The 15,474-nt window shown below is 36.9% G+C and overlaps 2 protein-coding genes across 4 annotated transcripts; one reads left to right on the top strand and one right to left on the bottom strand.

Annotated features, from left to right (window-relative positions):
- The first annotated feature begins 4,795 nt into the window (after positions 1 to 4,795).
- LOC147851970 (CRAL-TRIO domain-containing protein C23B6.04c-like) lies at positions 4,796 to 8,618 on the top strand. 3 transcript variants are annotated; one of them, XM_087334367.1, is made up of 6 exons: positions 4,796 to 4,962; positions 6,256 to 6,350; positions 6,728 to 6,904; positions 6,999 to 7,097; positions 7,445 to 7,690; positions 8,093 to 8,618. In XM_087334367.1, the coding sequence occupies exons 2-6, from the start codon at positions 6,279 to 6,281 to the stop codon at positions 8,309 to 8,311; spliced, it is 813 nt and encodes a 270-aa protein (XP_087190493.1). In that variant the 5' UTR covers positions 4,796 to 4,962; positions 6,256 to 6,278; the 3' UTR covers positions 8,312 to 8,618. The 3 variants fall into 3 exon arrangements, with proteins under 3 accessions (XP_087190493.1, XP_087190494.1, XP_087190496.1); XM_087334368.1 differs by having other exon boundaries at positions 6,239 to 6,350; XM_087334370.1 differs by lacking the exon at positions 4,796 to 4,962 and adding an exon at positions 5,114 to 5,891.
- Positions 8,619 to 10,641: 2,023 nt separating this feature from the next.
- LOC147851969 (amino acid transporter AVT1E-like) lies at positions 10,642 to 14,529 on the bottom strand. Its single transcript, XM_087334269.1, has 2 exons — positions 14,236 to 14,529; positions 10,642 to 12,283 (listed from the first exon to the last, which is right to left on the bottom strand). The coding sequence occupies exons 1-2, from the start codon at positions 14,459 to 14,461 to the stop codon at positions 11,130 to 11,132; spliced, it is 1,380 nt and encodes a 459-aa protein (XP_087190395.1). The 5' UTR covers positions 14,462 to 14,529; the 3' UTR covers positions 10,642 to 11,129.
- Positions 14,530 to 15,474: the final 945 nt, after the last annotated feature.

The following is a 15,474-nucleotide window of genomic DNA, read 5'->3' as shown; positions in this document are numbered from 1 at the left end:
TTAAATAACATTAATTTCACTTCCGATCCATGGGTATCACTTTGGTTTCATTGGTTTTCCAACATATAATACCTTTTCCAACGAGCTTGAAGCTTAGACTCTAAGCATACACTCCAGAGTCCATTTATTTGTACCACGATACCTAAAAGCATAGATTGATATATTCGCATTCATCGAATGCATTGAAACATATTCATTAAAAAACAAACAGTTCATAAACTCCCTCCTCTTTAGTTTCCTAAATATAGAAATGGGGACCTTGGACAATAAAAAAAAGGGACTTTGAAAGTTGAAACCAACAATATTTCTATAATAAATGTAAAAGTATTTGTTTTATTTTTAAAAAATAAATAAAATAAAATAAAGATTCATTAATTCCTCACTTTTTACTCTCCCAAATTTTGTGGATAGTTTTAGGTGACATTGAAAAGGGGACTTCACAGTGCACACCAATAAAATTTCTATAATAAATATCAAATTTTCATATTCTCGAATATTGCGAATATCATGCGTGGAGAATATCAGTCTATACTTAAAAGCTTTACATGAATTTTACATATTCTCCTATATATGTAAGCATGGTGTATTGTGAGGTTGGATGGTTTGCGCAACATTCATTTTTGTTTTATCCACATTTACGATTGAGTTAACCCAAGTAAAAGTTTCAAAATGTAGAATTCTGAACAGGGTAATATGTAAACCATTATGTTGTTCTCAAGGAGGACCACAAACATAAAATATGTTTCATATTGTGGTGTGCATGTGTTCCTTTGTGCCACCCTTTTTAGGATGCATGTACCTAAGTTGACCCACCCTTTTAGCACACCCTTTTTAGCACAGCCAACCCAAATGGGTACCTTTGTATCAACTATAAATTGAGCAAGAAGTAAGAAGCTAACTAGGCTGGTTTTGATCTCTTATGTGCATTTCACATATTGGTGGAGATGACGGACACATATAAGTTTTGATCTCTTATGTGAAATGCACATAAGAATCAAAACCAGTCTGCTTAGCTTATTACTTCTTGCTCAATTTATAGTTGATACAAAGGTACCCATTTGGGTTGGTTGTGCTAAAAAGGTGGGTCGGCTTAGGTACATGCATCCTAAAAAGGGTGGCACAAAGACACATGCACACCACAATATAAAGAGAGTATAAAGGTGAAAATTATAAGCCTTTTGTAAGGACTTCTAACAATCGGCAACGGTTCGGTTCGAGAGGGTCAAAACCAAACCGTTTGAAATTTTTGAAACCTGAACCAAACCACGAAATTGTTAAATTGTTAAACCGCAGTTTCGGTTTTCAACTTAGGTCAGGGTTTTAATTTTTTAATTTTAAAGATGTTCCTAAAATGTGAGAATAAGGTCTAAAAATGAAAAGATTGTTTAAAAAAAATTTAAAATAAAATAAAAAAATAAAAAATCGTTAAACAGTTTAAACCGCGGTTTCGCGGTTCGGTTCGGTTCAACCGTTGCTGATTGTTAAGGACTTCCTCATTCTTTTGTCTTAGCCAAATCTTAATAAAACACAAAATAGATAGAAAAGGAGAAGCAAGGACAATGAATAGGAAGATTGGACCTAATGGGACTAGATTTAGATAGAAGCCAATATATCGGATAACTGGTGTTGACCTTCTTGAGAAGAACTACGTTAAGAACCTTGTTTATATACAACCTACCAAATATTTTCGTTTATCCACCACTCACTTGAAATCTAGGTGAATCCATTCTACCCTCTCCCACGACAATGGCCCTATTTAGAGAATGTCCCCAATCCTAAGGCCTTCCCACTCTTTCCCAAAGTAAACCAAAGGAAGCCTAATTTCTCATCATCACAATAGAACTTTGAACCCCTTGTACCAGTTCACGAACCCTCCCCACTTTTTGTTCTAATTCCTTGAGTTCCATGTTAATAATTTTGACCCACATTTCATGTTTCTCCTTGGGCATTGCATGCATCCTCATTATTCGCTTTCACACTTTCTTGCTTTGCCCTTAAAAGCAAGAAGTTTACATAGTCATTATTGATGAGAACCAAGAGAAGAGTGATGATCTTAGTGGAGGCTCGTCCAAGAACTTCATAATCCCTCTCTCAACAACTGCCACTGATCATAATATATATTAAGATTATGAACATACGACGACCAAACATAAACTCAAGGCCACTTTAGAATCAAATGATGCATTATGCATGCACAAAGGAAATACATTATCCTAAAAAAGTAAAAGTTCTAGACATGTTCTAAAGTGTAGATGGTAAAGTGTCCATTTATTGAGGATCTCTTCTACAACTAGATGAAGGTCCTCGATGAAGCCTAAAGGCATATTTGTTTAGTGTAGATCATCTCTTGATAAAGAAATTACATCTACTTCGTTCAAAGACAATATCTTCCTCTCGTATTTGTTTCTCGTAAGAATTGAGCTTGTAGCTCCCATTTTTCAAGTGAAATCTACTACCATTAAGCCATTAAAGAATATTAAATGATAAAGTGGCCCCATTCTCAATCTCTCCTAATGGTCCAAAATCTCCATCATGATATTTGAATTTCTTGACAACAAACAAAGGGATGGTATATAGTATGTTTCAGTGAATGTGATTGCCCCATTTGGAGAAAAAGATAGATTTGTGGGTTGGTGCAACATATTTAATATAATGTATGACATGTGAGCATCCACATTTTTCTCGGCCTATGATACATTGGTATCTATTGATACATAATTATGCAAGTGTAATGTGTCCCATCTTACACAACATTTCTTTGTTTCTCATATCTGTTTGAAATTCAAAAGTTTGATTTGTATCAGTTTTTTAGTTGCTTTCCATGCAATTTATCGAAGTAGATGTAAGGTTGTTTTTAACCTTAAGAACGAGCTCCTTTTCCTCTCCTTTCTTCATAGGCAAATGTTGGCCATTTTCAAACTTATTAGATCTAGATTTTGAAATGCCATAACCCATAGAGAAACATCAGTGCCATCTAACTGTCAAAGAGCTAGTTCCAATAAGTCAATATTTGATTTATCCATCCCCTATTGGATACATTCTCAAAATGCATAATGAGCCCTCTTGCTTCTTAACAGCCAGTAGCACATTTGTTCCATCTATAGATTTAAGGATACATAGAGAATATAAATATCATTTTTCTTATAATTAACAATCGGCAACGGTTCAGTTCAGTTTGAGAGGGTCAAAACCGAACCGACCCACGAAACTGTTAAACCGAACAATTAAAAAATTTTCAAACCGTTAAGCCATTAAACCGGTAAAACCGTAGTTTCGTGGTTTGGTTTTTGTTTTCAGCTTAGGTCAAATTTAAATTTTAAAATTTTAAAATTTTCAAAATTTTAAAGATTTTCTTAAAATGTGAGAATAAGGCATGAAAATGAAAAGATGATTTAAAAACTATTTTTAAATTTTTTTTGTTAATTAAAAAAAAAACCATTTAACCGTTTAAACCGCGGATTCTAAGGGTTTAAACCGTTAAGCCGCGGTTTCGCGATTGGGTTCGGTTCAAACCGAACCGTTGCCAATTGTTACTTATGATTAAACAAAAAGGAATGTATTGTTTTACTCAATCCAAAACGTTAAAATATTCTTATGTCTAATTAAGATAAGTTCTTTATGCCAAAAGTACAATGATAAATGATAGCTAACTCTAGGCCAAAAGCCCTCTCTACTAGTTGCATATCTACGACCTTTGATACTTTGCTAATTGATTTGTATGCAAAATACTAATGCACATGAGAAGGATGTCAACAAAATTTGGACTCTTTATAGATAAAACACTATGAATGATCATATTAAGTTCATTTAAAGTCTCATACACATTGAGCATCGTGCATCTAAAGCCATTCAAAGCAACATGCAGTTGGATGAACCTGTAGTGTGATGCACTACTTAGAATCGTTGATGAGGTTGAATTAATAAATGCCTCATGTTGGCACATGGCCATTGTAGATCATTGTACTACATAAGAGTCAAACTTTTGTTTTTCATGCTTTCTTGATTTAATATATTTATATAGACACAGTAACAAACATAGAACAAAAAGGGTAGCTATGAGATCCTAGAATGGATATAATTGCATCTCCACGCATCAACTTGTTCATGAATACACATTTTACAGTAGTTAAGTATAAACGACAAATCGACTAAAAGATGTCATTCTTGTACATGTACATTTACTGTGTCAGAGTAGATAACTTACATGACTCGTAGTCAACGCTCAATAAAGAAACCATCTTCCTTGGTGTTGGTTTGATTTATGTGCTTGTCGTATCCAAAAGCAATGCATTTAAAAATTTGTATTGGAGGGGTCCGTAGACCTGTGAACTCTTATTGAGGTTGTGGCCGAGCTATCAATAGGTAGCCGAAAATGTTCAATTCTACAAAACGAATGTAGACGACCGATTGGACTTATCGAGAGAGGTGTGATCGAGGTATCTGTTAACAAGCCAAGCAATGCTTAGATGGAATTCGATGAAGGGTGTATGATATTTCTTTACCTATGGTCCGGAAGGAGTATTCGTTCAAGATGTGCTCCTCTGGCTAGGAAACAATGTATATGAGAATCACATTTGAGTGAGTGAGCCAGAAAGAGTACATTGAGCTTATTGTTGCATATGAAAATGGTCCCTTAAATGAAGGACACTCAGGAGAGGCCATTTTTGCAATATTCCGAAAATTATCTATTTATTAAAAGCCTTCATTAAATGAGGTAAAGGTAATAAATAATATAGAATGTACCCTTTTTCTCTTTATTGTTGTATGTATGTACATATATATTAATACAGAGAGTAAATAATTAGAAACAGTTAATTAATCTATGGAGTGCAGATAGAATTGAGCTCTATTATTTTGTTCCCTGTTTGCCAAAATTCTCTCAGAGAAGAAAATATTTTCATTCTGTATCTCCTCCGTCTATAAATTAATTCATTATTTGACCCATTTCTCCACCATTTCCTGGTAAGAATTTGAATTAGTTTAAATTTGAATTCTATAATTTTTCGTAACACAGTTATGAGCTTTTGGGATTTTGTTTGTTTCTGTACAACGAAGAGTTAACTCCATGATTTTTTGTATGTGTAATTTCTTTTTCCCTCTTTAATGAAGTGGAATCATTTTTCTTTTGTATACATTTCTGATTTGATTTCTTGCCATGCTTAAATTTTTTTGCTTATTTGTCCGTATTTTGCATGTGCGCAAAGGCCAATTAATGTCTGTGAAATCATTTGTGTTGAAAAATTCCTGTGTGTAAATTAATGGGGAAATATGTAGTTCGCGCTCTTGTGTATAATTTGACGGTTAATCGTTTTGTGTTTTTTTTACGGGTCACAATCTTGATCTTTCTCCACTGTTTTTGACGGCTCAGAATCTAGCGTTTCGTTTAATGGGTAAACCATAGTACTATGATTGATACTCAGAATAAAGAACTGAGAGATGTTTCAAAGAGTCTCCAAATGAGTAACAGGTTTTACGCCATTTGGGTAGCAGGAAAAAAATAAAGAAGGTTGTGCATAGAGAGAGAGGGTAAAGGTGGTTACGAAAGTTGTTATCATGAATCATCCTTTGGTTGTGAAGTTACCGGTGGATTCTCAGAGAGAGATTGATGGATGATATGTTGGCTTTTGTGCCACTTTGAAACTATGAATGACATTTTAGGGTTAAATGTATGCTAAAAAAAAGTAGAGGGAAAATGATTTACAGGAAACATGTATTATGACAAGATAATGATGCTTATGGTAATGGGTTATGAGAGGATTATAACGATGCCTATGGTAATGGGTTCTGAGACGATGATGATGATGCTTATGGTACTGGTACTGGGTTATGAAAGGATGATGACAATAAACCTGGACCTACATTTGCAAGTTCTGACCATATAATTAGCGATTGTGAGTAATATTTTGATTCAAGTAAAGTCTATTTGCAGATATTGTTCAATACTTGATTCAAGTGAATTATTATATGTGACTTTCTTGTGAATTTTGATTCATTAGCCATTGTAAAGCTTTGGTTGGTCCTCACATGGCCTTTCATGGTCTTTAGAGAGAGAGAGAGAGAGAGTTTTGTGAATCTTCCCCTTTCATGGATGGACACTAATGGCATAGATGCTATTGTTAAAAACAGTGAATGGTTTTTTTCATATTCATGGTAATTTTATATGTGAGCAACAAGAGAATGTATACTGTGACCAAATTGGTATAAGACCTTCAAAATTTTCAGAGTTTTGTTTCTGAAGTTATATTGTGAATTCAGGTGGTTGATAACTTCAAGTGACAATGTTTCGGCGTAAGCATCATGACGTTCACAGCATGGATAAAATCCATACTCCTGAAGAAGAGCAACAAAAGGTAATGAGTGAAATGAAATGCATGAAAATTTTAAGCAACTATTTTTTTCAAGAGCTTCTCATCTCAGGTCAGTTCACTGTACACATGTTGTGTGCATGCGAACTAATTTTCATGGTTCATCTCAAGTCTATTCGAAAGACCCTAGAAAACACTCTATTTGTTGATATTTTTCATGAATAAATGCACACTTCTCCTAATTCAATCATTTATTTACCCCCTATAAATGGTACACTTAATGTATGCAAATGATGTGTAAACAAAGAGCCAAATGAAAAAAACAGAATCTTCTGTTGAACTCACCTGCAGTTCTTACATACTTTTGAGATTGATGACCTGACCATGTAATAAATTCTGATAAAACATTGTGCCTCTTATAGGTCTATGAACTACGGTCGTCTTGTGGCACATTATCGAACCGAGCAGACAAGTTTTGTTCAGATGCATGTCTAAGAAGGTATCTTCGAGCCAGGAACTGGGATGTGCAAAAAGCGAAGAAAATGCTCGATGAAACTCTCAGTTGGAGGGCATATTTCAAACCTGAGGATATCAGATGGGTGAGTTTTTTTTGCATGAGTCTTGTATTCTTTTTCAGAAAAGGAAATAAAAAGCATCCTAATGTCATTGTAAGTTTTTACATATCATATGTAGAAAGATGTAGCCGAAGAAGGTGAAACTGGGAAAGTATACCGAGCAGATTTCTTTGACAAGCAAGGAAGAACTGTCCTGGTACTAGCACCAGCTAAACAGGTTAGATATTTTATCTACATATACCCTGTGTGTGTGTGTGTGTGTGTGTGTTTATATATACATATATACAGTAACAAGAGAAACAAAGCATTACATGCAAAACACGGTGTGATGCTGTAGTGGAAACATTTAACCTTATAGATGCCTATAAGAGAGATTTTATTTGTTGATGGCTACAAACATGGTGTGGACTGCTAGTACTGCATTATTGTTCTTTATATATTATATGCCTATGAGAAATTCAAGTAAATATAAGCATATTTGAGGCGGCAAATTCCCATCTTTTTCATACATATAAGCATATTTACGTAAGTTTTCCATTGTTTTTTCACTGTATCCATCAACAGAATACATCATGCTCAGTTGGCCAGATTCGGCACATGGTTTACTTAATGGAGAATGCACTTTTAAACTTGCCACCAGACGAAGAACAGATGGTGTGGTTAATTGATTTTACTGGCTGGTCATTTTCCACGGCAGTGTCGATTAGAACCACTCGGGAAGCTACCAATATTTTGCAAAACTACTACCCAGAAAGACTTGGATATGCAATCCTTTACAATCCACCAAGAATTTTTCAAGCTTTTTGGAAGGTATGAAACCAATTGCTGATTGATAATAGGAATTAAAAAACTCCAAAAATACTCTTGGGGTGTTTATCAGAACACCACTAAATTCTCACAGATCGACAGAATACCCCTCTCGTGTAAGGTCATAGTTTATCTTCTGAGGAGGACAATTATGGAATCTGCAGATCTATCTATCATGTACTAATACATAGGGTTATTTTGGTGTTTTGACCTTGGTAATACCTATATTTGTATGTGTGTGTATCATATAAACACATATTTGTACATACGTACGTACATATATCGACATAAAAACAACAAACATAATCTGCATACATCTCTATATATACAATCTAATTGTAGCTGTGTTTGTTTCATTGAGTGCCAAACAAGTCTCTATATTAACTAGGGTATTTTGCTAAATAGGTTGTGCGACATTTCCTTGATCCAAAGACATACCAGAAAGTGAAGTTTGTGTACTCCAACAATCCTGAGAGTCTCAAACTGATGGAAGAACTCTTCGACAAAAGTCAGTTGAATACAACATTTGGAGGGGAAAAACCGGTTTCTTATGATCATGAGAAACATGGCAAGCAAATGGAAGAGGATGACTTTAAAACCACCACATATTGGGATGTTGAATAACAAGAAATTTGTGTGTTCAGTCTAGATAAACACTATTATGCAAGTGGTCAACAGAATGGTCAGTCCAAATTTGAATTACCTCATAAAGCCTAAATTACTATATTTCTATGGTTAACTAAAGAACAATAATGGATCCCCATCATCATCTCCTTGAAGGTAGTGGTAAGCCTTTTCTTAACCTGTGTAGACCTTGCTTGAACACATAGCATTATGATCTTTGTGGGATGACCTTGCTAACTAGCAACAAAGTCCTCCCCTTATTGAAGTCATACCAGTATGTTAAGTTGTACCTTAATTTATTTGCAGAGCTTGTGTGGTTCGCATTCCACTAATTTAACTACATGACTTTGAGTAATGTAAGGGATGATCACATGCAATTCTAGTTTTTGGTGTAAGAGCCTTAGTACAAACTAGCTGTATTTTATTCATCTTATTGAAGCTATACCATAGTGGGAAGTTGTACTTTGATTAACTTTTAGGCTATGTTGGGGTTGAACACATGGCATTGTGGTAAGCGAGCTTGAGTAGTATGTGAGTTGGCGGGTTGGCAAAAACAACTATCCATCCCTAGGCTTAAGTGAAGGGGGAGGGGAGTAAGAAAAACCAGCCTTTCACCGCTTAAATTTGGTGGAGATACATTGGGCAAGGTGGTGCCTCTTCACTGAGCTGGATGGAAAATTACATATAGAACAAAAATCATGTGATGAATTTGGAAATGGGAATAAAGAGCATGAACCCTAAAAAAGGCAATGAAATATTTAGATATGAGTTGTCAAGGTTTGGGTGTAAGATGACTTGAATGTGATGGAAAGCCTCTAATCAACACTATAGCTATTTGCTTAGGGAACTATGAAAATGTGTCGTAAGAGTCTTGGTTGTGTTGAGACATGTGGAAGAGGTAGAGGCTACAATGAGAGTTGATTGTGTTATGCATGAATCATATGCTACAAGAAGTTGGGGATGCTTCATGCTTCACCAAATGCCCTTCAAAATTTGGGTGACCATGGGTAGACAATTAAATGGATTGTGATGTGTATGAATGAGTTGTAGTTCTTGAAAGACACATCAAGGCCTAAATAAATTTGGCAATGTGTGTGTTGTGTTAAAGACCAATGGTCATTGGTCAGTCTAAAACTCTTGGTGGATTATGCAACATGTATGTCATAAGGGGTCAAGTGGTTGTACAATGACACGCTAGGCCCTGGAGAAGCTTAACGGTGCTTGTGGTGCAAGAGACCAGAGGCTCCAACAAAGTTTTAAGTCATTGTAATGTATCCTAGGAAATCATCAATGGATAAAAATCCCAATGGAACATGTAATCTGTATTTTTGTGGGGGTTTGGACAACCTAGAACTTTATATACCTAGCATGGACAATGCTGATGTACAATATTATCGTGGAACTTGAACACTTAAATTCCTATCAAGGGTACATGCACATAAAAAGTTGTGTTTCCAAACTTGTATATAGTGTTGAGCGGCATGGAAGAGACAAAATCTAAGGGTTAAACAAAAAACAATACTCCAACATGTAAATGCAAGGGAAAGAAAATTGATGCATGGTAATTAGTGCATGCACTCATGAAAAGGTGCAAATGAAAGCAAGGCAATAAAGGTTGTGAACACATAAAACTTAAGTCAGAGCATTTAAGTAAAGGCAGGCTAATTTACAAGTGTCAACTTTCAAGGGTCTCTTGGCTATCACATCATCACGATAGGACCTATATTTGAGGATGTTGAGAAGTATAGCATGATCCTTCACAATTAGGAGAGATTATAGAGAGTTCAAAGGCATATCCTTCTACGAACATCAATTTTGAACTTTGGTCAATCTTCATCCATTAACGCTTTATGGCCTTTTGTCTCACTATATTGTTTCGGCCCTTGCATCATATCCAATTGAGTTTTAAGTAGCATGAAACTAAAAAAATCCTTATGTTGCAAAAACCTTGATCTCTCACATGTTATAGCTTCGTAGTGTTAACGTTGTTGTTCTTAATGTCTACTACATTCAGGCATTTTGAAATGCCATGATACCATGTTGGATGTTTTTATACTCAAATGTGTACTTCATTCAGAATATAAAGTATTTTAGGCGCTTGCATACCAAGTATATGTGTGGTTCAAAATGCTCATTGATTTAGCATTTGATGGTAAAACATACTGCTTTAGTTGATTTAGCATCGGATGTTGCATATGCTATAAAACATATCATGCATTTAAACAACATCAATGATGACACCATGCTTCAGTTGGAATCCATATTTATGTGTTGTTTCTCGAGACAATATTCAAATTCGTTGATCCTACATATACATTGAATGCAAGAAATAGGCAACACTCAATTGTAAATTTTATTTAGTAGATAACAAAGGTTTACAAATAGGTTCTTAAACCAATAATAGTGACCGGCAGAAACCGGTCAACCAATTTTACAAAAACGTGGGGTTTATTTTTAACCATAATAAAAACAGGTGGAGTTGTGTGTTGATACTTGTGAAGTACATATGAGCTTTTACAATAAGTTTTTCAAACCAGGCTTCTAAAAAACAATAGCAATGTCTCCTCTTTAGAGAGAGCCAATGCTAATCAAAAAGCAAAAATTACTTGTATGTTTGAGAATTATTAAGATACTGAAACCACGCCATGGGGAGAAAGTGTTGGGGGGAGGGTGATATTGATTGGTTCAGATTGTGTTTGTTTTATTGGGTTTATCATGTTATACAAGGGACATAGTGGTGAAGAGGAGCACTAAAGACATGTCCACCCCACCCCCATTAAGAATTGGGCAAAGAAGTGTCTTTTTGGTCGGGATGTTTTCAAGATGAGGAACGGTGATGCTTCCTACTCTCGATGAGACCTTGGAAGGAAACTATGGTACCACAAACCGCGGCAATGGCCGATAAGATGGACACAATGGTGATCGCGGCGATGGATGAGCGGTTCAAGCGGTCTCGGCAAAGGATTGCATAGAAAACACACGGGAATACAAGACAAATCGCGATCGTCATAGAGGAGCCGATGAGGGCCACTACGTAGTTAAAGTATGGCAATGCCATGGCGCCTACTACGATGAGGGCCATTACGGATGACCGGGCTAGTGTGGCCACGGCCATTTGGAGGCGCGCGGGGTACTTACGGAGGCGCCGGCTCACGCCCGCATCCATGGCTTTGGAGATCGGGGACATCACGAGCGCGAACATGAAGGTCGGGGTGAGCACAGTGAGCCATAGGGCCATGTGGGTGGTCACCTTGTGTGGGGGGAGGTTGAGTGTCACTTGGGACGCGGTCACCGACCCGAACATAGAGGCACCCATGATGCCAAGCCCGACCACGAAGCTGGTCGCAATGCTGAAGCTAAGGAACAACACATATGTGAACTTGGTGGGGTCCCTCATGGACTTGTACACACTTGGGTAGACGGTCGTCCCCCCGAATGCGAATGCGTAGAGGCCTGCGGCGACCGGGGCACCCTGGAGCTCCACGGCCGGGATCGCATGCCGGAAGCCGATGTGTGAATCCGCGGTGGCCGCAACAAGGACGGAGATTATAAGTAGCAATGTGTTGAGCACCGACCACACCGAAGTGAAGGAGAGGGCGGACAAGTCGCGGAGCCACACTGTAGGGAGGATGCATAGGCAGGCCAAGAGCAAGAGTATGTTGTGTGCCGAGACCCCCGGGATCCCAAGGCGCGCCGATGGGAACACGTGCGCCAAGTTGTCGCCTATGGAGATGCAATAGCCCATGAGGCTCCCCGCGAGCTCGAGGTAGAAGAAGAACTCGATGAATAGGCTAATGCGGCGCCCGAGCGCGAGCTCCGCGAGCTCTTGGTAAGTGCCCGCCCCCGTCTGCTTCTGGCACCTCGCCATTAGGAGGGCCGCGTACGCGTACATTGCCGCCACGACCAACGCCATTGCGGCACCTAGCCACCCAGCATGTGCGATTGCATAGGGGGATGATAACACCCCCAAGCCTACATTGACATCTCACAAACATTTCCATCAAATCCTAGAGATTGTTAAAACAAACACTTACATGCACATACTCGAAAAAGATTTTCACATTGGATCAAAAGTTTCCTTGGTCCTGGTTTGTATATTATGCCAAGCAAACTAAATAAACTATATTGCTTCCATCGGCCATATTGGATTCCTCCTTCATAATCTATAGGTAGACATATCACTATTGAGGTCACCAATTGTGATTCCCCTTCCTAATATATAGGCATTATGGTGTGAAAACTTATGTTCTTCTCTAGAACATAATTTGTGGTCTTTTGCCAATATGGATATGACTTGGCATGGTTTGAACTTTGTACCAATGTTTTCCCACATTATGATAGATCCTTTTAAGAAAATTGTTTTTTAAGAAACACTTGTTTTCAATGGATGGTAAAATCCAAGATAGGTTATATGTCTTTGAGAAATATGAATTACTACATTATTATATGTTAGTTCCTTGAAAATAAAGAATGTTACTACGACACACAACACTATATAAGCGCAAAGTGCTCGTGTGTACGAAGAGCTTCAAACTTAATATGTGTAAAAATTTTGTATTGATCTATATATTAGAACATGTGCACAATTCCGAGTTTGTGAATTACACTTCCACATTAACATTTAATATATGCATCTCGGTGAATCCCTATGTTAAGCATGTATTATTCTTCACAAAATCCTATAAAATGCAATACGTTTTATCGTGTTAGATTTGATGTATTGTATGACATTTGAAAAAACGTTGGTAAATCTTGATTTGAATCAAGATGTGTGTCAAAAGTGCATGTGGCTAAGTTCATTGCCAAGTCGGCATATGTCAATTGTCATTGGGTGAATTGTAGTGGATGGAGACTATTGACTTGTTTTATATGTATAGAAAAGTTGTCTGCATGATATGATGATTGGTTAAAAAGTGAGGTACTAGCTTTATCATTTAGTGGCTCTAAGTTTAGAATCAAATATTGATTCATGGATATTACAAACTCTTACTTGGTCTATTGTATGTGAGTTTGGTATTGTTTATAGTGTTGGAAATCATCGCGATTTTTTACTTAATGATGTGGTGAAAGTTTCAACGAAAAGGTAAAAAAACAATTGGGTGGTTATAACATCAATTTATCCTAGCTTGTTCGTAAGGAATGATCAATGAATACACTTGGCATCACTTTGACATTTAGACCTAAATGTTTGGCGCAAAGGCTTAATCAAGCATTGGAAGTGTGCATACACGCCTTTGGTGAGATACGTGTATGCACACAACTCAACCATCTAATCAAATACTTTCAAGTTTTAGTTCAATTTGGATAAGCTTTTAAGCCACCCAACATATTTTTTCCTATGACACTGTGAAAATTGTGTTTGGGTGGTTAAGCCATTGTTGACTCACTACGATTACCTTAAACAACTCTCGATAATTGCCATGACAAAATGTCATGATTCCTCATGCTCCTCATCAATGACCTTTGGCACCTCGTTGTTCTTATTTTTAGTTCACCACCCTTATTTATGCCATTATTACTAGGTATATATCCTCTCTTCTTAATTTTTTCCTTCTAGCTTTCCTCACTATCCACCAATGCAAATCGTCGAGTTTAACTTGTCTCACTTAGACATATTGTGATGGTCTTCAATATAATGTGCATTCCACAACTTAACACCAATGATACTACCAAATGCCGAAGTATTTTTTTTTTCCAAGGTTGTTTACTCTCATTTACTTGAAAACTAGCCAATATGACAAAATGTGTATTCGTGAATTTTATGTGGACTCCTTGTTATGTTGAAGTTGATTTATAACATACTATTATTATTAATGAATATCATTATATAAACACAAGTAGATTATATTGCAACAAATGAAGTACTTGTGGAGTCATTGTATGTTTGTTTGTGTATGCGAGAGTAGATCAGTAGAGTAAATTACCTAGTAGGAGACTTGTGCAGTTGAATGTAGCTTGGAGGAATGTAGAATTGGACTCTGACTTTATGGCTTTGAGGTCCAAAGCATTGACATGCAAGGCCTTGAGGTCGACATTGGATTCATCATGATGATTAATGTGGATATTATGATCAAGGGTAAGTTGTTTCATTTTAATGGGATCAATTGTCTCTACAGGGGGACTTGGCATATTCATGTCATTGGGAGCCATTGGTAATTATGCTTGTAGTATGAGAGATCTAAGAAAGAAGTTAGTGTGTGAGTACAATGCGTGCCACCCTCATTCTTATACTCTCTCAATCTAGGGTCTCTTTCAATAACATCCCTACCCTTTGAAATACTCCCTCGTGCTTAAAGTATTCTCTCTCTAGAGATATTGTGTGGGGTGTGTGTGTGTGTGAGCGAGCGAGTGAGAGGGAGAGATTACACTCCCCCCTTGTAACGTATAGCAATTCACCAAAGGTCGTTATAAAACTAGTGAAAGTTGCCTTTTCCACTATTTTTGGCACCTTGCCATGTAACTCTCTCACAAATCTCTCTTGGTGTATAGGCACTTGTCATTCCCCTTCACAACTCTTTGTGTTTCTCTCTAACATTGTTGGGACCCATCCCTCTTCCCTTGGATCCTCCTTCCATAAACAATGAATATTTACATGTCCATAGATTAAATATATATTTGCTTTCAACGTACACCTAAGTGGGCATATTATATTGCTTTATAGCCCTCCAAGATAAGGAATATTTTCTTGCAACAACACCTCCTAGTATTCGGCGAGCATTGTAAGGGTCGAAGGATATAAACCACAACAGTAGTGTCCATTCCCTAAGTTGTGGTAAGTAGAATCTCCGAAGATACTTGCAAAGGTTTTGACATGGCATTTTAGATTCTATGGATCCCCAACATGCCCTTTGATTAATTTTATCTCATTTGCTAACTCTAGCTTCAAATTCAACTCCCCCCCCTCGGTTCCAATATCATTGAGGAGTTTGGTATTGCTTTCTATAATTTATCGCCAAACCTTTTTCCCTTGTTGGAATCAGAAAACACGTGCAATATTATCATTACCCATTTATCATCAATAATTGTGTTTAGTTAATTTGAAATTCCATTCCTACACATATAGCACGATTTTGCCATCTTCTTAAAAAGCATCTTAAAGTGCTTAACAATAATAAATATAATGCCTCTTTGTTCAGAGTGTATATTATAGTGACCTTTCTCAT

This window comes from Azolla caroliniana, unplaced genomic scaffold, assembly GCF_043228905.1.
Source record: "Azolla caroliniana isolate FFs.n. ecotype wild unplaced genomic scaffold, voAzoCaro1.0.p SCAF_18, whole genome shotgun sequence".
NCBI lineage: Eukaryota > Viridiplantae > Streptophyta > Polypodiopsida > Salviniales > Salviniaceae > Azolla > Azolla caroliniana.
This window is presented reverse-complemented; position numbering and strand designations above follow the sequence as displayed.